The 22665-nt window shown below is 48.0% G+C and overlaps 1 protein-coding gene across 1 annotated transcript in view; it reads left to right on the top strand.

Moving 5' to 3' along the window:
• Positions 1 to 22665, top strand: part of ARHGEF9 (Cdc42 guanine nucleotide exchange factor 9) — a 196573-nt gene that overhangs the window by 145366 nt on the left and 28542 nt on the right. Inside the window, exons 6-10 of the mRNA XM_062006749.1 lie at positions 2387 to 2578; positions 9107 to 9286; positions 10438 to 10670; positions 12714 to 12843; positions 22393 to 22524. Of these exons, the coding sequence (XP_061862733.1) occupies positions 2387 to 2578; positions 9107 to 9286; positions 10438 to 10670; positions 12714 to 12843; positions 22393 to 22524 (867 nt within the window). The remainder of the gene's footprint in view (positions 1 to 2386; positions 2579 to 9106; positions 9287 to 10437; positions 10671 to 12713; positions 12844 to 22392; positions 22525 to 22665) is intronic.

Below are 22665 nucleotides of genomic sequence, written 5' to 3'. Positions count from 1 at the left end.
TCTGCTCCTGTCCATGAAGCGTTGCTCTGTCTCAGTGACACTGAAACCTCTTCCACAGCATAGACTGGGCTTTATGGGATGAGCTATGTCTTCTAACTAGCATCTGGGTTCTTTTTCTGAGCAGAACCATAGGATCATAGAATCACAGAATGGTGGGGGGCTTGGAGTATGGTCCTTCATGCAACAGGAGCAGAGCTGAGGTGTCAGGCTTCATCTCCTTGGCAGGCTTTGATGTGTCCCTCTGGTTTCATGCTGGGAAGGAGGTCCCAGGGTGGGGGACAGGTAGGAGATGGTGTGGGCAGAGCAGACAGGATGCCTGGATCCATCCTGACTCTGCCACTTGTTCATTCAGGTTGATGCTCTGCACTGGCTTTCCTGCCCTGGAAAGTGCCAGGACATGGTGTGAGCATGGCCTGGACTCAGCAGCTCTCAGCACCACTCAGCATTGGCTTGATGCCCCCAGCACATCCTGCCCTGCTGCCTGCAAAGAGGGCATCTTGTCAGACACTGCTGCCCTACCCAGCCTCATGTAAGGTCCCTGATAGCCCCCAGGCACAGGGCATGGTGGTGAGCAGGGTGGAATGTCTGGCTTTTGATTGAGTTGGGGTTTTTTTAATCCCCCAAGTTTGCAGCATCATTAACATTCTGCTAGAGAAGAGATGGGTTTTCTTCAAACATCTCAGCTTCTTGGCCTTTGTAACACACTGTAGGATGAGAGAACGTGGGAGCTGTAAGAAGTCATTTAGCAGAACACAGTATTGGTTAGGGAAGCAGGGAAGGAGCATGGGCAGGTTTGGGGTTTTTTTCACTTGACTAATTTACAGGAACACAGCCCTTTACAATCTGTTTAAAACCACATTTAAGCTGAATAATGAGAAAGTATTAAAATCTTATTAGCCCTGAGAAGAAAACTGAAAGATGAGGTTCAGGATGCAGTTTGTTTGCCACGTGCCTCCCTGTTAGTGTGAGGACTTTCACTGGTTCTAGGTAGATGTATTTTTAATGTTTGGAAGTCTCCTGTACCAGAGGCTTTAACTGCTGAGGAGAAAAGTTGCTTCATTGACATAACTTGGGTGATCTGTGTAAGACAGCAGTATTTCTGTCTCTCTTCAGCTTTATTTAATGCTGTTTGCAAACTAGCTGAGCCCAGTTTGGGTCGATCAGGGCTGTTTTAAGCAGGGTTTATTGGGAGGAAAGGTAGCAAAAGGAGGCACTTGGTCCTTATGTTGTGTCTTCTTGCAAAACACAGAGGAGGAAAGGCAGTGTTACCTTTTAGTTTATGAGTTCAGTGTATGGTTTTTGTTTGATTGATGCAATGTGCTGGAAGTGCAGTGATCCTTTTATCATTCCTTTTTACAATTGGTTCCAATTTAGAGTATTTGGTGCCTAAGGGTGCTTGGCACCCTGTCCAAAGCTGCCTTCAGCCACCCCAGCTTTTGTGAGACTTATTCATCCGGTCTGATCTCACTGTGCTTTAGGGATCACAACCTCAGGATGCTGAGATAAGGAGTTTGCCTGAGTTGGAAAGGCTCTTCATGTGAAATGATGAGGAAAGCTGCTGTGAAGTGAAAATCAATGCTCATTCACAAATCCTGGCCTGGGAAGTTTACAGAGAAGTCAGTGCCACAACTCAGGGAGCTTGGGCTGTTGTTTCATGTTCATTCAGGTTCCTGAAGCAGATGTATCTTGACCTTACAGAATCCCTTACAGAATGCCCAAATGATGGGGGTGGGAAGGGCCTTGCAGAGCTCCTCCAGCCCAACAACCTGCTAAAGCAGGTTCCCCTCCATCAGGGGGCACAGGAATGTGTCCAGGTGGGGTTGGAAACCTCCCGAGAAGGAGCCTCCACACCCTCCCTGGGCAGCCTGGGCCAGGGCTCCCTCACCTCAGCACCAAAGGAGTTTCTCCTCCTGTTCCAGTGGAACTTCCTGTGTTCCAGCTTATGCCTGTTGCCTCTTGTCCTGTTTGTGGCCATCACAGAAAAAAGACTGGTCCCATCCTCTGACACCCACCCTTTAGATGTTTATCAGCATTGATAAGGTCCCCCCTCAGTCTTCTCTTATCCAGGCTGAACAGCCCCAGGTCCCACAGCGTTTCCTCATCAGAGAGATGTTCCAGTCCCCTCAGCATCTTGGAAGCCCTCTAATCATCATGGTAGCCTGCCAAGGGGTTTGTCAGACCCCAGCTGATGCTGTGTGGCAACTGGCAACAGCAGTTTTGTTTAGTTTGATCTGTTTTACACATGTACATCTTCACTCAGAGCCCTTCACAGCAGCCAACAGTCCGGTTCCCCTTTCACACGGTTTGTTTTATGTTTGCAATCAAACGTGCCGACACTTGAGACCCCTTTGCCTTTATGAGTAAGCCTCTTGCTCTCTCCTCACAGCTATGGGTAAACCAAGAAGATGGAGTGGAGGAGGGAACCAGCGATGTGCAGAATGGCCATTTGGATCCAAGCACCGACTGCCTCTGTCTCAACAGGACCGTTCAGAACCGAGACCAGATGAGAGCCAACGTCATCAATGAAATCATGAGCACGGAGCGCCACTACATCAAACACCTCAAGGACATTTGTGAGGTACAGGGGGTTGTGAGGCTGGGGTGCTGCAGCAGGACAGGCTGTTGGGAGCTGAGGGCTGGGTTTGTCCTTGGGTGATGGAAGAGAAAAGGTGGCATGTGTTCAAGTACCGTGTCTGACAGAGAAGCAGCACCTGTCAATAAGTATTGATGCTTCTGAGAAGTTTCTGCTGGATCTGATAATTGCCTTTAGCTTGTATTAACTGAAAGTACAATTTTCTGACCTTTCTTCTATACCTATTTGACTAAAAAATGATGAGGTTGAGATCCTTCAAACAGTCCTCTTAATTAAAACCCAGTGCCATCTACTTCTGACCTTGTGATAGAGGAAACCAGGTTGTAATTAAACCAATCAATTACCCATTTCATCTGTGTCTTTGATATTGGGTTCACAGTTTCCCCTGGCTCAAGATGGCCCCCACTTGCCTTTTCTTACAGGGAAACTGAAAGCAAAATGCTTTCACTGCAGGAAATAAAGTATGATGCACATACCCAGTGTAAGGGAACCAGCAAGCAAATGAACTTTGGTGACTAACCCCATGCATCCTCAGCTTGGTCCTTCATGATGTTTCAGTTAACCTCTACAACCCCTTGCTGCCCTGCATCATACAGAATTAGTGCCATGAGCTGTTCCCAACGTGCCATGAGAGGGGTGCTGGGTGTTCAGAAAGGGGAGTGTCACAGGACAGCTTGGGCATGGTTTGTAGAGCATATGCTTGCCACTAAATGCAGAAGTTTGTTGGCACTAAAATAAAAGCCCAGGGCTTTCAGCTCATCCCTCTGAATGTTTAGGATTTCCTGAGCCTGTGCCCACTCTTTGCAGAGCGAATGGTTTTTGCCCCCTGTGAATTGTGCATAGGAAAATGTCTTCCTCCCTTCACACTTGCTGCTTTTCTATTGACAAGGCAAAGCAGCCATCCAAAAAGTATCCATGAAGTTTTTCAAATGTGGAAGCAACTTGGGATTTCAGTTTGGGAACAAATGAGCTTAATTTCACCGTGCTATTTCAGTCAGAGGGCTTTGCACTAAAGAAGGGAAGAGCTGCAGGAATTGTTCCACATAGTGTTTCTTTTCCTGTACATGCACTTTTCTGTTGAAAAGCTAAATGAACCTCAACTTCTATTTCCCAGCCATGTCACCCTGCTTTGCCAAATCCCATTCTCAGGAGGTACAGACAGGTATAGCTTCAGTGACATCTCTGGGGTGGCAGTGATTTACAGCACCTAATGATATGTCCCAGATATGAGAGAGATCTCTACGGCTCCAGAAGACTCTTAAGACAACAGAAAACTGCTGATGAGATGCAGAGGTGCTGTTAGCCATGGCAAATTCTCCTCTTCCCTTTGTTCTTTATTTTAAGGTGTCGAGATAAGTGGCAGCTATTTGATGTATGGGAGGGGATGAAGGAGGAGTTCTGGCTGGATGGCAAAGGCTGACCTGACTTAGTACTGGGTTTAGCAGTGTGTAGTTACACTCTTCGTGCTGAACTCTACTGAATAACAAATCCTCACTCACAGACTGGTGGGGGTTGGGAGGGATCTCTAGAGCTCCTCCAGCCCAACCCCCTGCTAAAGCAGGTTCCCCTCGCTCAGAGGGCACAGGAACGTGTCCAGGTGGGTTTGGAAACCTCCTGAGGAGCCTCCACACCCTCCCTGGGCAGCCTGGGCCAGGGCTCCCTCACCTCAGCACCAAAGAAATTTCTCCTTATGTTCCAGTGGAGCTTCCTCTGCTGGAATTTTTGGCCTAACAGGGTCCTAGAAAACCAATAGGCTGTGGAAAATTAGGCCTTTATAATGGGTAGGAGTAGCCAGTCTTACTGACAGGCAGTGCTGCTCCCTCACTGTCCAGTAAAGCACCACCTGCATACATGGTCAACCCCAGGCTGAAAAGATATCCCCTTGCTCCTGGGGTTTGGTCCAGGGAGGATGCAGGGTCTGTCCAGGCTGTGGCACAGGCAGAGCAGTGTCTCTCATAGCTGGAAGGCGATTTGAGCTGTATGTGTGGTGAGGAGCACAGAGGGAAGAGCAAAACATTGGAGAGGCCAAAGAGCAGGCTGTTGTGCTATGAGGAGTGAGCAGGATTGGGAACAACATATGGATTAGGAAGGCAAGGCTAAATTTAAGAAGGTGTTAGAGGGAGAAGTGACAGAGCTTGGACAGGAACAGGGAGGCAACCGGGAGATCAAAGGAAACCTCCATATCATGAGTAACGTGGGGGTGGGAGGTTCGAAAGGCCAGCCAGCTTCCAGGGCTGCATTTTGCTCTTTTTCCAAGTCATTTCACTTTGAATTTGTTCTTTAATAACGTTGACTGGATTCCACCTAAACCTTGCTTTGGTGCCAGGACAGCTCTGAGTGCTGCATGGAAACCATCCTCATTGCATCTTAGCTTGTCAAGCCAAGTCTGTTGTGTAGAGCTGATGGGACGAGTTTTCATGTGCTCTGGATGGCATTAGCCTCACTCATTCTCAGAGATGGAGAATAAACACCTTTTAGTGCTGCCTCAGAGCTAAGCAGCATAAAACCTGCTTGGCAGCAATGTGGCCCAACCTGAGGAGCTGCTGGGCCCTTTGTATGACTCTCAGCCATGCTTACCAGGCTGGAGGGCAGAGAAACCTCTGGATGAATGGGGACACATATATACTCTACGTATGTATTCCCCAGTGTGCAGTTTGTCTTTTGCAGACTGCTTCTGCACACCTTGTTTTTCTGCTTTGGAGCAGTCTGCTGCTTGCCCTTTTGAGGAACAAGCTTTGTGTTCCTGCAGGACTTTGTGTTTCCCAGTGCCTGCTGTAGACCAGTGTTTGAATAAGTGCTTTAGAGTCCTCACTGCCTAAGACCTGACATAGCTCTAGTTTGCCTTTTCAGTTCAAGCAGTCTCTACTTTGTTCTTGTGCTTATTCCTGGGCTGTGTATCAGCACAGAGCTGACCTGGATGCTGCTACCACTGCTCTAGAGAACAGTACTTTTATAGCCTAAGTGGTGCTGATCCAAACTGAGGGATGGCCTGCAGGACACTGTAGACAGCCCCTAAACTGGCTCAGAGATGGAAAGAAACTGGAAAGTCATCACAGCTGCCTTAGAGGTTACAACCTGCAGTGGCTATCATCTCCTCATTCTCTCCTTCCCCATGCTCTCAGCTGAACAAGAGGAAGGATGGATGGATGGATTGACCACCTCTCCTGACTGTCTCTAAACCCACTTTGAGGTGGAGAAAACTTAGCACTTAATCTCCTGCAAGTACTTTCCAACTTTGGCTTATACTTCAGGGACTACATGGAAAAGTACTTTAAACTGAGACAGTTTGATAGCTATTTTTAGGTATTCATTGAGCAAAACGCTGTCCAACATCTGCTCATCAGTCAGCTGTCCCTTTTCTGAGCAAACCTGACGGGATGAGCAGAAGGAAGATGACGTTGTTTTATGTAACAGGAGCAAATTTACTGGAAAAACTATGCAGCAGCCTTCTAGCTGGCTCTTTCTGTGTGCTTTATATAAATCTTCAGTCTCCCCTTTGCTGGCTTGTGCTGGAAGGCAACCATCCAAATGCACAAGCTGGAGAGAGGATAAGGCTTGGGAACTCCATGCATTCTTTTCTTTTCCCTGTAGTTTTATAGGTGTCTGTGCAGAAATGTGCTGCTTCAGCTTCTCCAAAGCACGTGACTCAGGCAAAGTGATGAACCAGCACAGGGAGGAGGATGGGGAATACTGAAGACAGGACTTGCAGCCAATAGCAACCCCAGGGCTGAGTGATGTTCACGTGAATCACCCAGTGGCTGATTCCAGCACGTGAGAGGGGAGGCTGGCTCAGTGTGGCAAGTGGCAGCCATTCAGAGCTGCCAGCACCACAGCCAGTGTCAAAAACAGCCTGAGCTCGTGGGCAGGTGCACAGCTTTTTACCTCTTGGTGTTTTCTTTTGTATTTGAAAGCTGTCCTGAGATAAACAGGTAAGCATAAAAAGCAGCATGGAAAGATATTCTGCCTTATTCCTTACTAGTTTGAATTTGTATTTGCCCTGAAACTGACCTGCAATGTGGGAACCAGCCTGCCTGGAAAACTGGGAGAGGGAAAGCCAGGGAAATGAGTCATCAAGATGCTCCTGGAAGAAGAGAGGCCCAGATTTGGTAAATGCAACAGGTATTCCATAAGCCAAGCCTCCCAGCTGAAAAAGCCAGCAAATTCAGGGTAACAGCATCCTTCTAGCCAAGCTGGGCAGAGGCTGGTGCTTTGCCAGGTCGGCCAAAGTTGTTATTCAGCTGTCTGAAGTTCTCCCTCCCAGGAATCACATGGTGAGGCTGAAGGACAGTTCATTACAGCATCCCAATAGTCTGCATTGTGGACCAGCAGCTGTGTGTCACCAGCTGGCTTTCCTCTCTGTGACTAAGCATCTAGAGTTCCCAAATATAGCCAGTCAACTGAAGCTCTTGGCATTTTTTTTCCCCCTGCATTTTTTTTTCTCTTCCTATCCAATAAAAGCAGGCAAAGTCACCTCATCATGACCCCCATGTTATTTCATTTCGATTCAGACCAGGCCAGCGCAGCATCTGATACTTGGCCTTGCAAAGCTCCTAAATCACCCAGACAGGTGAAGCACAGGGAGGATGAAGTGATTTGCTCCCTGTCATACAAGTTTGATGGCAGAGCCAGAAATTCAGCCAAAGAATCCAGAGCCTCCCATGTGTCACCCCATCCCCTGGCCACGTGTGCTTCAGGCAAGTGTGCTGGAGCGAGTTCTCATGATGCAGCTCAAACCAGAATGGCAAGTTCATGGATAAGGCAGGGTCAGCAAAACAAGGAGGCTGACACAACTTGGTATGTTGAGCATTTTGCCAGAATATTCTGGCAAGTGCACTGATCCACTGAAGTCTTTTTAGGTCAGGATCCTTCAGAGCAGTGCATGCCTACTGAGTTGTGTTTACATGTTGTCCAGCTGAGCTCAGGCTCAGTACCAGTGGGTATCATGGGCACAGGAAGAATAAGCAAGGAGGATCTTTTTATTATTGCACTGCACTGAGACACAGGAGATCTGAGTTGTTTCCAAATCTACTGCAGATACATTCTGTGATTTTGGAGAATTTCCTTAAACTCTCTACATCCCAGCTCTTCCTCTCTCTTTCTCCCTTTGACTTTAATGTCTGTAGACTCAGTAGGGGAGCTTGCTGTTTGTACAGAGAAGGGTATAAAGCCTTTTCCTCTGGTTCCACTTGAAAAAAAAGGGAAGGAAAGCACTGAAAGATGGTGGTTGAGAAAACAGGAGAAAAATTCTTGTTTTATAGTTTGGAATAGCATATTTGCACTGACAGAATGGAGGGTATAGAAAACAACATTAAAGTGATGCTCCTTCCCTCTGGATGGCGTTGACCAGCAGCTCAGGCTACTCCCACTGTAGCTCTGTTGCTTGGGCAAGGCAAAACACCTCCCCAGCCTGTGGCATCACCTTTGGGGCTTCCTGCCATGACACTCACAGGACATCAAACCTCCTGCTTTTGGCTTAGGCTCAGTAAGATGAATAATGGGAAGGGATAAACCATGTTGCCTCCTCCCAAGTCAGAGAGTGCTTAAAGAGCATTTTCTTTTGATGTTTCACTTGGTGCTAAAAAAAACTAGGATAGTTACACCTTCCATGCTCTCTTCCTTAAGCCAAGGGCATGCAAACACACATCCATAGAGTATTGCTCAGCATGATGAGCAGCTTCCTGGTTCTCATTATCGTGGCTGAAAGGGCAAATCAGAATGGGCAGGTAATCAAACAGCCACTGAAGGTGCCATGGAAACAGCAGTGCTTGTAGGAGCTGCCCAGGATATTGGGCAGTGATTTCTGGAGGAGTATGGTGCTATGACACAGCTCTTCAGAGCCATCAGCCACATTGTGCATTCCCTGCAGCACAGGGAGGGACAGAGCTGTTTCAGACTGTGCAGGCTGACATCTCTGGATCCCTTTGCCAAGCTGATTTGTGCTGGTTGCTGAGGGGTGTTGAGGCAGAACCAGCACCATCCTCCCAACGTGCTGTACGCACATCGGATGCGGGCTCTGGGCGTGCTGGGCCTGGCATGTCCTTAGCAAGAGTGGTGCTGTGGGAATCAAGAGTCTCAGAATGTCAGAGGTGGGAAGGGCCTGCAGAGCTCCTCCAATCCAACCACCTGCTCAAGCAGGTTCCCCTCGATCAAGGGGCACAGGAACGTGTCCAGGTGGGGTTGGAAACCTCCTGAGAAGGAGCCTGCACACCCTCCCTGGGCAGCCTGGGCCAGGGCTCCCTCACCTCAGCACCAAAGGACTTTCTCCTCCTGTCCCAGTGGAACAACAGTTGTCTATCACAAAAAGGACTCACACAATTTCCAGGCATGCTTTGTGTATCACGTGCTTACCCCTAGCAGGAACTGATGGAGACTGTCATGTCATAACAAGTGGATTTTGGTTGTAGAGACATTTTCTGGTTTGGTTTTTCACTTGCTCCTTCCTTCAGCCAAACCTGGGAGCAGCCTCGGTGTGTTTGGGTTATTTGATGGATTGCTCTTTCTTACTCCTGACAGGGTTACTTAAAGCAGTGCCGGAAGAGGAGGGACATGTTCAGCGATGAACAGCTAAAAATCATCTTTGGTAACATTGAAGATATCTACAGATTTCAGATGGGTTTTGTCCGGGACTTGGAGAAACAGTACAACAACGAGGACCCCCATCTCAGTGAAATTGGACCATGTTTCCTTGAACACGTAAGTTAAGGTGTCGTTTTTGGTTTGGGGAGTTTTGGGGTTGGTTTTGGGGGGAGGCAGGGGAAGAAGAGCTTTTGTGCATCAAGAGTGTTTTAGTTACATGGCAGGGACTATTCCATGGCCCTGCATTTACTTCATGAGATACAGAGAAGGGAGAATTTGAGGTGATGCATATAGTTGGGTAGCCCCTCAGTACACTGGAATCACAATACCTTTTCACATCCACCCTTAATCATGGAGGCATCATGTCCCTCACCTACTCCCCACTTTCTTTTGCTCTTCAGAACAACTTAAACCATTTCACAGGTCAATCGTGGATGACCAGAAGGTTGGAAGAGGTAAGAGGATGCAGAGAAGTAAAAAGGGGCCTTAGCTGTGCGTTACACACAAAAAGCAGAGAGCAAATGCTCAGGCTGTTGGCTGTGGCACCGAGGATCCCTGCCAAGGATGAAAAACCCCTACAGCTTCCCCTGGGGAGCTGCTGGGCCAGGTGGGGAGGTGCCAGCTCGTGCCTTGTGCTGCCTGGGTGGCAGCAGGGCAGCAGACACTTGCTCACGCTCAGTGCACACCAAACAGGACGTTTTTGCTGATGATGGAGTCCTGGAGCCTTTTACCCATCCCCATTGTACTGTTACATAAGCCACGTGCTACAGGAGCTGGTGAATTGGCCAGTGGTGGAAATATGTCAGGAAATGTCAAGAAAATTATAGTCCTGCATCCTAGGCTTTCCTTTAGGGGGAATGAAGTGCTGTGTCAGAGCTTATGTGAGGTCCTCCAACCTGGGGCACAGATCCTGGTGCTGTGTTACCTCCTTGCTTACAGTCAGGACTGAGCTGGCAGCAGTTCACTTCTTACTAGAGAGATTTCTGATGGATATTCATGAAACTTCAGTGGGGCACCCCTAAAAAGGTTCACAGCCTCTCTTTGAACTTCTAATGGAAAGGCAGGTTTTTGAGTTGCTGCATGATGCCATTAACTCTGCTCATTTTTGTCAGAGCCTGCACCTCCTCCAAGCAGGAAAAGTATTCTAGGATCAATCTTTCCTCCTCCTTCTTTGGCTGTAACCTGTTCTCATTAGCAAGTTGGGTGGTTGCCTGCTCACAGCCCTGACACCTCCTCTCTGTGCATCCCTTTTCTCCTGCCTCTCACAGCAAGATGGCTTCTGGATCTACTCTGAGTACTGTAACAATCACTTGGATGCATGCATGGAGCTTTCCAAGCTGATGAAGGACAGCAGGTACCAGCATTTCTTCGAAGCATGTCGTCTCCTGCAGCAGATGATTGATATTGCCATAGATGGGTTCCTCCTGACGCCGGTGCAGAAGATCTGCAAGTACCCTCTGCAGCTGGCTGAGCTGCTCAAGTACACAGCACAGGATCACAGGTATGCAGGGCTCTTCCTGAGAGGAAGGAGTTTGCTCATTGCTCCTTTCCATGGCCTCTGCACACACACAGGGCTTGGGTTTTTATTCCTGTCCAGCCCTTCCCTTTGTGACATCTTGTATAAATTGAAGCAGGGCAAAGGTTCAGCAGACAGAAAGCTGCTCAAAGCGCTGATTCTCAGCGGAGCCAAACTCATCTCTGCTGTAATCAGACATGTGAACTAATTACCCTTGGATGTACTTTCTGATGCTACCAGTTGCACTAGAAAAATTACCTAATTAGCATGTGGTGGTGAGAGAGGCTCATTCCTTCATCCCAAACAGGACCTCAGCATGTTAGCAAGCAGAGGGCCAGGATTCCCAGCTCCAGCCTGAATGTGCTCAGATTTGGGGAGGATTCAGAACCTGCTCTGCTTTTTGGCCTGATCTCATCTCAGATTTTGGCATTGGGTTTAGGTTCAGCAGTTTCATTACTTCCCCAGATTTCCAAGGTCTCTTTTGCTGTGCTGCTGAGGGCAGTCAACTTGACTCCCTCAGCTGGTGTAAATCAAGAACAGTACCTGTGATATCACTTGTGATAGACTGCTTTAAAAATGAAGTGAAAGAACACTCAGGCTCCCTGAGATTTTCTCCTGCTTTGATGGTTTTAACTCTTTTCCCTAAGCCCATTGAAAAGTGCTTCAGAGAACAAAAAAGACCACAGTTGTTTCAGAAACTTCTGTGAATGTTTAATTTTTAGTTTTGTCCCCTAAATCCAGCTCTAGAAGTGCAGAGAGGTGTGATATGAGCAAAGAGGTGCATTGATTCACTTTGACCTGATTGATGGGCTTGATTCCCCCTAGGTGAGTGCCCTGATCTAATCACCAATTTAGACATTCATTTGGCTCGAGATCCAATGTCTGGTTTCCCCTTCATAACGAGACCAAATCACTTGGAGTGGGCTCATGGGAACATTAGGATATCAGCAAGCAGCTCTAGGATCCTGAATGTTGTGGCTTCTCAGGTTTTTATCTAAGAAGGGATGGCCAAAGAGCAAATAGTATTGTGTATCATATTGTGATTGACTCTTAATATGTATCCTGTTTGGATCATGTGGGGAAAAGGATGTCATTCACAGCATTCACCTCTCTTTTAGCTGTCACCAGAGCACTCCTTAGCAATAATCAATGAAGCCATTCCCCCTGCAGCTGCCTGAGATCACAGTTTTTCTCATTAGTCAGCAATCAATATCAACTCTTAAGTTAATAATATATTATGGTGGCATTATGGCAGCTGGCCTTGTCTGTCTTCCCGATGGAAATGAACATTACGGTTCCTTGGAATGGGAAAGAAGGCACAAGGTGGAAATCAATAGCATTGATCTCAGCATTGCTTTTTGAAAAGACTGATCATCTTTGCTGGCCCTGGCAGGAGGCTGTTTGCACTCTTTGTTATTGCACTCACAGGCTTGGCCAAAAGAAACCAAAGGACATAAAATAAAAAGGCTTTCTTTGATTTGCTCACTTGAAGTCTGCAGTAAGAGTGAATGCCATGGGATAAATGCTCCGTGGCACTCTTGGACTCCATCTTATGGCTTGGAAGCCTCTCCAGCCTTCTGTCTCATCAAAAGATAGTTGCTGGTGTTCATTTTAAAACTGGAAAAATCCAGGCCCAAAGACAGAGGCTGTAGAAATGTTCAGACTTGCTTATAGAGGTGCTCTGTAGCTGAGCACCGTAAGACTCTACAGAGCAACATTCCCAGCTATTGTAGGTTGTGGTAGATGCTGGACTGCACTCATTGCATTGATGCAGAGCAGCTAAGGAGCTGCCTGGCTTCTCTGTCTCATGCACAGGCAGTTTCAGTTGCAAGGAAGCTGCTCTTCTGTGATGATCCAGAAAGACATTGCTGGTGGGAAAAATACGCTATCGTGGTAATGAGCAGCAAATCCAGCCTGCATTTCTCCCTCAAAGGACAGTGGGATGCTGCTGCTGCTAATGACAGGCTCCTGTGCATTGGTACTGCTCATCAGGCTCCATCTCATGGGCTTTTCTTTTGTGTTTGACAGTGACTACAGGTATGTGGCTGCTGCTCTCGCTGTCATGAGGAACGTGACCCTGCAGATCAACGAGCGGAAGCGGCGGCTGGAGAACATTGACAAGATAGCTCAGTGGCAGGCCTCTGTTCTGGACTGGGAGGTACCATAAATGCTCAGCCCTGGCTTAGGTGCTATAAACCCCCCAAAAAAGTAAATGCCTTGCAGATGTTGAAGAGGAGACTGCTGGAGTCTCTCAGTAACGTTTACAGATATCTCACTGGTGGGTGTCAGGAGGTTGGGGCAGCACTTTTTTTTCTGTTGTATCCAGTTACAGAACAAGGGTGATGGGAAGAAGCTGGAACACAAAAAGTTCCATTTAAACATAGGAAAAACTCTTCCCTATTGAGGAGAGGGAGCCCTGGCCCAGACTGCCCAGTGAGGGTGTGGAGGCTCCTGCTCTGGAGACCTTCAAAACCCCCTGGACACATTGCTGTGTGACCTGATCTAGGTGGGACCTTCTTTAGCAAGGGGTTGGACTGGATGATCTCTAAAGGTCCCTTCCAACCCCCACCATTCTGTCATTATCCAAGACCAAAGAGTTCACACAACTTAGTTTTAGGATTAAGCTTGGGACAGAGAAGACACATTTACAGACCTTAGAGATGGTACTGAAGATATAAAATAATGGTAGTCTGAAGAAAATCCAGGCTCCAGTTCCAGTTTCATCAGTGGAAATCTGCAGTAACTTGTTTCACTGCAATGCTGGGAGTCAGTGAGATTTGGTTGAAACTCTATGTGGGTTCTGGCTCTGTGCTTTGTCAAGTAGGGAAGGAGGCAGCAAAAAGACCTAGAAACAGTGACAGGTTAAGAAAATGAAGAAGACTCTTCTGGTAGTTGCTTTATGATTAGAAGCCAAAGCATTAAGCTGAAGTTAGAGATACTATTTGCACAATTAAAATGAGTACCCACTTAAAGATGTTTCTGAACCTTGTGTGTAGTGGTTGTATAATTAAGGAGCTGAGAAACACAGAGAAAGCAAAGTCAGCAGAGGGATTCCTCCCTAGCAGGCCTTCAGTCTCTTCCTTTTTTGCCTTGTGTTTAAAACAACCCAAGCCTTACCAGACCTACATCCTCCTTTCATTTTCATCCCTGATTGTTTCAAATTCATTGTGTGAATGTCATCTGTAAACTGGGGGTTTGAAGCAGACCGAGGACAAACGTCCTTGTAAATCCCCCCCTGTGTTGTCAGCAGTCAGTGTGTTCAGCAAGTAGATACTCAGAGTGATGGAACAGCCTTTCTTCTTCCTCACAGATCTGGAATAAGTCCACATTCAGGTGGATGGGATTGTACTAAACTAGTGTGTGGGAAAGATGCATTAATCCTTTAATTATAGTTTTTCCAGGAAAGATTTAGGAAGGCTGGCAGAGAGGGAGAGAGGTGCCTCACCCTCTGATGGTGTATCCTCCTTGCCTGAATTAGTTTCATTGCCACAACGAAGGTTGGATTTGACCCTGGATCTTTTGATAACACATCTAAATGCAGGGATCATAGCTGATTCTTAAATGATGACTGGCTCTGGGAGCAGAGAATGCAGAGGATTTGCTTGAAGAAATTTCTCACTGACACACAGGCTCATTTTCAGAATTAGGAAACTGCTCTCCAGGAGGCACAGGACCATCAGCTCCATCTTCAGCCTGCAGTACATTCCATGTGATGAGCTCATGTGTGTCCTTTGTAAGAAATGCCAAGACCCACATTGTAAATAAGTTGAGATTAAGGATGGATCAGTTCCAAGTCAGTGAATGTTCATGTGTGAGTGGAAAGCCAAGGTGACCTCCACATAGGATTTATGGGATAGCAGGTTCTTTTTTCTCTTCTGCAAGCTCAATTGATAATTCATTTTTATTTAGCCCTATCCTTGATAATTCACTCCTGCTTAGAAGTAGCCATTCTTCATCTCCACCTGATGCTCAGGAACTTGCCAAATGGTTCTTCCAGGCTTTTTTCATCTGTTCCAAATTTTAAGCAGCAGCATCCTTCAGCTTCTCATGATACAGCAAAACCTGCTGTTGCTAATGCTCAGAGATCTGATGGGAATAGAGCTACTGCCCCCATGCAAAGGAAAACACCCTTCTTGCCATTTGTATGCTGTGTTTTGGATCAAGAAGAGTCACAGGCCTGTGATGACAACACTAGAGGCTGAGAGGTAGATCCAGCAAAGGACTGCACTGCTTGATTCTTTCCTCTGAAGTAACTTCTGAATCATCAGCTCTGGACCCCCACTTCACAGATGTCCAGAAGGATGCAAAAAACCCCAAAATACAAGTTAACTGTAGTATGATGCAAGAAGAGACCAGGAGGAGTGAAAAGCAGTGCCAGATGCTTAGATCTGTCCTAGATCTGTGCAGATTCTTTCTTCAGGCATTGCAAACCCCAGCTGCTAACCTCCAAAAATACCATTCAGCTGATATCTATAGGATGTGTCACCCAGGACACAGGCCATTAGGGGTTGATTTCTTACCCAGGGTGAGATTCAGGCCCTCATCTTCCATGCATAGGGCATCTGTTGAGTAGAAGAGGGTAGCCTCTTTCAGTCTATGGGAACATGCATCTATTAACCTGGGTCAGAGAGTGGGAGACCACAACTCCTAGTTCGTCTTTGCTGGAGGACACTCAGCTGAGTGACCTGCTGCCAACATTGTGCTTCTACAAATGCTTACCCTGTTATATTAAGTGCTGAGAGGAACTCACAGGTTACTCTCATCTTTCTATGTCCCTGTTCCCGCTTTTATTAGAGGCCATACCTAAAAGTGCCCCTTTTGTGTCCCTCAGTGTGTCACAGGGGCTTCCTGATCTCTGCAGGGAGCACAGCAGTGCAAGTGAGTGACAGCAGCATGGACCTGGGGTCTACAGCACAGTCTTCCTTGAGACCATCTGGAAAAACAACCCCACAAAGTACAAGCAAGCAAGAACTAGGAGAAAAAAAAATACCAGTTCAGACCTTTTTTTTCACTAGAAATCCATCCAGGGCACAAGAGAGAGATAATCCCTAATTCCCAGTCAGTGCTGTGCTTGGTGAGTTGTGGCAGCAGCAGCCAGGGCAGTGTTGAAGCACACTGAAACCTTGCATTTGGAGCCATGTCAGTGTTTCTTCCACATCTCCAGACTAATGATAAAAAATCTCATTTTCATCCCTAGATGTAGCCATGTTTGGTGATGAGGTGTTGCAAGAAGAGGTGTTTTTTTTTTAGAGAAGAATTAAAAACCCCAACCAAACATAAAAGCATTGAGTGTATGACAAAAGCCACTGCAAATGTTGTTCTGTACAGTGTGTGTTTGCATTTTCTTGCAAGGAGAGAGTGTTATTGGGAAGGTGTGCATATTGCTGATGCCAATAGGAACAGAAGTAGTAGGGGGCATGTCCTAGCTCATTGAAGCAGATGGGAGTTTACTGAGTCCTATGGAGTTAGACCTGTGTGTTTTGGGGATGATTTTTATTGCACAAGGTTTTCTGCATGGCCTCATGATGGCAAATTTCAGGGTCAGCATTTGAAAAACTGAGAATATCCAGGAATTAACCAAGACCAGGTATTTTTTTCCCCCCAAGAAGTCACATAAGCAGAATCAGGTGGTCTTTTTTCACCAAGAAAGGGTGGCTTGACTGTAGTGGCAGCTAAGTGTGTTGTGGCAGCCAGGGTGTGAAGTCTTAAGGAATTATTGGCAGCTTTGGCAGCTTTATACAGTTAATGACTGAGCAAAATCTTAAGGGAAGATTCTGATCTCACCAAGTGCTGTAAAATAGAAATAATCCCAATCACTTGGAAATGTGTTCCTGTGTAATTTGTAGGAACGTGGTCTTGCCCGAAAAGCCTCAGTTGGACTGTTGCCATGTATGACTCACCTCTTCATTTTGTAACCTGAATATCCAATATCTAAACAGACCTAGAGAGATGCTGCCCCTGCCTACACCACATTCTCTAGTGCCTTTTGTCCTTTCAGTTGTTACCAGTGCAGAATGTAGGGCTTCCACCACCTCCTGCCGAGACCTTTCAATGTCTGAGAGCTCTCGTTGTTATGAAGTGTTTCCTGATGTTCAACCTCTGTTTCCCTTTGCTCAGCGTCATTCCCTTACTTGTAGTTAAATACCCTCAGATCAAAACAGTGACATTTAAAGGCAGGCAGGCAAAACAGGCACACAGAGTGAGCTGGAGCGGGTTTCCTGCGAGCTCTCCTCTGGATCAGTCAGGACCGACAGAGCCCATCCTGGGCAGCCTTTGCATGCTCAATCCCTCCTTGTGCTCTTGCCCTCTGAGAGAGTTACAGCTCTCAAAGCTTAGTGGGTAATATCTAGAGTTATACACACACAACAGGACCATAAAGAGTTTATTTCACAAAGCCCGTTGGCATTTCTAGGTCCTGTCAAGCCCCAGCTTGGGCAGTGGTGTGTCTGTAGGTGAAGGAGCAACACATCCCTGCCTTCCCCTCTCTGCTGCTCTGCAGTCTTTGCTGGAGAGGCATGAGAGGAGTGTGTTGAGGGCTCTCCTGCCCTCCTTACAGAGGTGTGCTGGCAGAGTGCTGCCATGCCCAGCTGTCTGCATGGCTGCTCTGGACAGGATCTGCCAGCTCACCATTTGCTTGGGCATGACTGCACTGCCCACCACAGCCTGAGTGCAGCCACAGCCTTGCTGAGTGCAGTCCCCCCATTCCAGAGGAGGTGGGGATGGAACACAGGCCTGTGCTTGGGCACACCTCAGAAGGGCTCTGGTTTGTGCCTTTTCATACAGCTCTTGAACCACGTCAAAACAAAATAACACCACAAACCCTGCAGCATTTCAGGCTCCCTCCCCAGCCCTCGTGGCAGCTGCCAGCGATGCTTTCCTCGCTTTCAGCCCAGGTTTTTCTCAGAGGAGGGAGGGGATGTGGCACCCATTCTCTAGGAGGGCATCTGTGGAGGTCCCCAAGCCAGTGGCAGGCTGTTTAGCACAGGAGAGAGCCTCATTCATCAGCTTGGATTAGTTTTCACTTGCTATTTAAACAGAATTGGTTTATGTAGCTATTTCTACCAAAGCTTTGGTAGAATATTCCTACCAAGCATTCCCATGTTGATGGGAATCACGAGTTCAGCCTCATTCAGCCTCTTCCTTCCCATGGGTTTCCACTTTGGCAGGTTTCAAGAATATTAAATCCCCATGAAGGGAAAAAATACATATAACTGAGAAATAGAAAGAGCACTGTCCTTTTAAATGTCATCCCATTCACATTGTTAACAGGTCCTTTAAATCAAGATGTGGTGCCCTTAATTATGCAATAGGTAATAGCTGGCCTCAGCCTAATGTTATGTTATTGAAGCCAAGAATGACATGAAAAGATGTGTGCAACCAATGTAGTGTTTTCAAAGGGAGGGCAGCCTGATGAGAAATCTTCCTGGGGAAAAAAAGATGTGTCAGGGACTGAAACAGATCCTTCTTCTGTTTTTTCTTCTTCTTTTTTTCCCCTCTGGCAGCAGAAGGTATCAAAACATGAGCCCGATGGAAAGGACAACATTCCTCATGCTTCCCTTTTTCTGATCTGTCTGTAGCCCAGAGTGCTAATCAGCCTGTCAGTCTCTAATTAAAGAACAGTGTCAGGCAGAAGAGAGCTGTGCTCCCTCCATGTTCACTAGTAAAGGGGATTTTGTGCCTTGCAGTGACAGTGGAGGGTCCTGTCAGGAGGTGGGTTCAGGTGTAGGGAAGGGGGTCCGATGGGCTGCTGAGTGTTTTGAGCCTGGGGCAGCCTCTGCTGGGGGAGTGCTCATGGGAAGGATCAGTGAATGATGAAATCATTTGGGTTGGAAAAGCCCTTTAAGCTGATGGAGTCCAACCCCTGCCCTCACCCTGCCCAGCCCAGCACTAACCCCTGGCCCTCAGCACCTCAGCTCCATGGCTTTGAGATCCCTCCAGAGCTGGGGACTCCCCCAGCTCCCTGGGCAGCCTGGCACAGGGGCTGACACCCCTCTCAGGGAAACAGTTCTTCTTAATCTCTAATCTAAACCTCTCCTGGTGGCACTCGAGGCCATTTTCTCTTCTCCTATGATTCATTACTTGGGAGCAGAGACTGACCCACACTTTGCTACAACCTGTTGTCAGGTGGTTGTAGAGGGTGATCATGTTTGCCTCCTCTTCACCAGGCTAAAGAAGCAGCAGAGCCATCTGGGAGGTGTCAGCTTGCAGTGCCATGTCTTTCCTTCTTGCGTTGGTGTTCCCAACAGCATTGTTTTCGTGGCACTAGGAGAACGTTGGTTCCTCGTGTCAGAAAGCACTGGGCACCCGTAGCATAGCTGGGGAGCTGCTGCTGGATGTTTCCATGGCAGCTGCAGCAGGCAGGGTTAGCCCTAGGACCTCCTGTGTCAATCTGGCTCTGGCAAGCTCGAGGGAGCATGAAGCACACATCCAGCCTAGATCTGGGTGACCTTTTGCTCCCATTACTGCACACTAAGTCGTTAGACTCTGCCTGTGACTACATGAAGAAAAAGAGGAGTCAGCTTTCTTTTTGCTGCCCTTGGTACATAGCAGGATGCCCAGTGAAAAGCTTTGCTGCAGGTTGTCCAGGGCTGAGGCATTTTATGATGGGCTTATGGGATAACTTGGGTTGGGAGAGAGCTCAGGAGGTCATCTAGTTGGCCATTTTGTTGATGTGCTCTGCTGAAGTCAGTGGGACCTCTGCCAGTTCAGAGTAACTAAAAGTTCAGCCTCTTCCTTTTTTTAAGCAGGATTTCTCTTGACTTCCAGGAGGGTGAAGCTGACCAATCCTTCCAGGAGTTTCTTGGGAAAAGAAAGGATTTTTTTCCCTAGCTTTGTATAGAATTGGAGGGATCTAGGCCTGGCCTTAGAGAAGGACTGGGAGAGGCCTGGCAGAAAGCCTGCCTCAAGTCAGGACTAAGTATCTCTGCATGCCAGGACAGTCAGGATAGCAGATAGGCAAACGCTTCTCTCCTTGCCCACCACCCTGCAAGTGACCCTCTGAGCCCCCTTTAGGGACATCACACTAGCAGAAGACATCTCATGCTGTTCAAAGAGGTGGTATAACTGTGTTGGGAATAACCCCACCTTTCAGTGCTCGTTGCATCAGCTGCAGGAGGCTCCAGCAGCTGGAGGAGCAGGCAGGGCTGGGGGATGCTGTGCAGGGGGGCTGAGGCCTGGCCTGCTGTCTGCTGCTCCAAAACTATTTGTGCTATCCATTTCCAAATGTACTAACCCAGCACTGGAACTCAGCTATTTCTAGCCTCCAAACCATATACATAAATTGTTTTCCCAACATAAAAAATGGAACACAAACCCCATCGTTTCAGATCTCATGTTTTTGCTTTATGTTGCTTGCAGGGACTACACAGTTTGGGTTCAGCTAATCAAGTAGAAGTGTTTACAGAGTCCTCTGTGTGTCCTCAGGCTTGAGATGCTACCACAGAAGTAAAAGACTAAACTGGCTTTCTATTTTTAGCAGCCAGCCTCTTCTAGGCTCACCCCCTCACGTAAGGGCTCCCATCCACAGGCTTGTATGAATCTTCTTCATATAAGCTCATGTTTAAGCCACAGTTTCTGGAGCTGATGTGTTTTCTTCAGAGGCTTCTTGTTCAGGGGCTTGCAAATACCTGAGTGGTCACAGCACTGAAATTGCACCCTGACATCAGCCTCCCGAGACACTGCATGATGCAAGGCCTATCCCTTCAGGGAATGACCCTCTGTGTTCAGGGAGTTATCCCTCATTAGGCCTTCAGGTGCCAGAGCCACTGTAGTGAGATGGAGAGGATAAATACCTCACTAAGGCGATTTGAGTGTCTGTGCTGCTGCATGATGATGCAGCGGCTTAATGAAGTTGCTGTTGTCACAGGGCCCAGGGACTCAGGCAGTTGCTTCCAATCAATGCTGAGAGGTTAATTACACATTTACCTGAACAGCAGTCTAGAATCCTCACCAAGAAACGAGGAGTGGGGATGATCTTTGGTTGCTTTAGCACCTACAAAAAGCGTGTCTGTCTAGATGACCCCCCTAGCTGGCTGAACCCTTGCAAGCTGTTTGCTGAGATTCTGGGATGGTCTTGTCCCAGAAATTGGCTCTAGCTTGGCATCAAAGCCAGAACTGCACTAGTTTCAGAGACAAAAGGGAAAAAAGGGAAAAAAACCAAAAGCTTTTGTCTCACTTGCTTCTGAATCTGCTCCCTAGCTTGTAGCTGAAGTCATTCTGATTCCTTCTGTGGTGTTTCAGAGTGAGACACACACTGAGATGCCCACAGGGCAGGTGCTGGTGAATTCACCCATTTTTAATAAATAGATTTTAATTAACTTTTTAAAAACTCCAGCTCATCCCAATTAGTGGAGGGTGACTGCATTTGTTCTCTTGGAGAGTGGGAGAGAGAGAGCACTGTGTTTTCAAGACCATCTGCTCATGAATCCTTACAAAAAAAACTGGAGAGGAAAACAAGCGTTAGCTGGAGGCAGAGAAGGGGTGAGGGCATTCTGGCAGCCAGCTGGGAGGCCTTGCCAGCTGAGGGGCTGGAGACTGCCAGAGGAGCTGGGTGGTCCTGACAGTTTTTTTTGGAGACAAGGAGCTCTAAGGAGCTGTGAGAGAAGCTATGGGATTACTCCTGTGCTGGGCCCTGGGGAGGCTGCAGCTCCAGGGCTGTGCTCAGTGCTGGGTCCCTCACTCACTGCCACAGGGACACTGAGGGGCTGCAGCGTGGCCAGAGCCGGGCACAGAGCTGGGGAAGGGGCTGGAGCACAAGGGGCTGGGGAGGGGCTGAGGGAATGGGGGTGTTGAGCCTGGAGAAGAGGAGGCTGAGGGCAGACAGGAGCCCTCTCTGACACTCCCTGACAGGAGGCTGCAGGGAGCTGGGGGTCAGTCTGTGCTCCCCAGTAATAAATGACAGGACAAGAGGAAAGGGGCTCAAGTTGCCCCAGGGGAGGTTGAGGTTGGAGGCAGAACTGTTTCCCTGAGAGGGGTGTCAGCCCCTGTGCCAGGCTGCCCAGGGAGCTGGGGGAGTGCCCAGTCCTGGAGGGATCCCAAAGCCATGGAGCTGAGGTGCTGAGGGCCATGGGGTAGTGCTGGGCTGGGCAGGGTGAGGGGAGGGAATGGACTCCATGAGCTTAAAAGGGCTTTTCCAACCCAAATGATCCTGTGATTCTGAGGGACTGTAATTGCCTGAATGAATGGGAAGAGAGGCAACAACCTGGAGGGGTGAGTTCCTCCAGCTTCAGGCAGGGGAACTGATACCCCAGCTGACTTTGGTAGCTGGCCAGATTTCAGGAGGGGACATGCTTTGGGATGCCATTTTAAAGGGAGAGGTTTCCAGGGAATTTGTTACCCCGAATATAAAGTGGCCTTGTTGTGGGCATGGGGAAGGGGCTTCACCCTCAGGATGCCACCAGCACCTGCAGTGAGACCCAGGGTCTGGGGGCACCTAGAAAGGGGGGAATGGGGACAGTGTCTTTCATCATTGCAACGTGAGCCCTAATAACTGACTCAAGTGTCCACACTCACTTCATGGATTTCTGTGCCTTCAGAATTATCCCTTATCTTTAGTTTCTGGCTGAAGTCAGATGGAATGGCTTAGAGAGCTACAGAAGAGCCAAAATCTTGTTTAATTGTTGTTTCTCCCCATCCTGCAAGGAGAAAGCTCTCCACTGACCTGGCTGGGAGCGGCGGTTCACTCGACCTTCTTCTCTCTGCCCTTTAGGGAGACGATATCTTGGACCGCAGCTCAGAGTTGATCTACACAGGAGAGATGTCCTGGATTTACCAGCCTTATGGACGGAACCAGCAGCGTGTTTTCTTTCTCTTTGATCACCAGATGGTTCTCTGCAAGAAGGTAAGGACCTGCAGGGAGAAAGCAGCACAGCTAAGGACGTGCAGCGGACAGGCTTTCCAGTCCAAAGGGGTTTTTAGGGCAAGGTGTCTGTTTGCTACACGTGCAGAAGAGGACGTGGATAGCACTGAGGAAGGGCAATCC

The sequence above is a fragment of the Colius striatus genome, chromosome 13, assembly GCF_028858725.1.
Source record: "Colius striatus isolate bColStr4 chromosome 13, bColStr4.1.hap1, whole genome shotgun sequence".
NCBI classification, from domain to species: domain Eukaryota; kingdom Metazoa; phylum Chordata; class Aves; order Coliiformes; family Coliidae; genus Colius; species Colius striatus.
The sequence above is the reverse complement of the archived record's forward strand: the minus strand, read 5'-3'. Positions and strand labels throughout refer to the sequence as shown.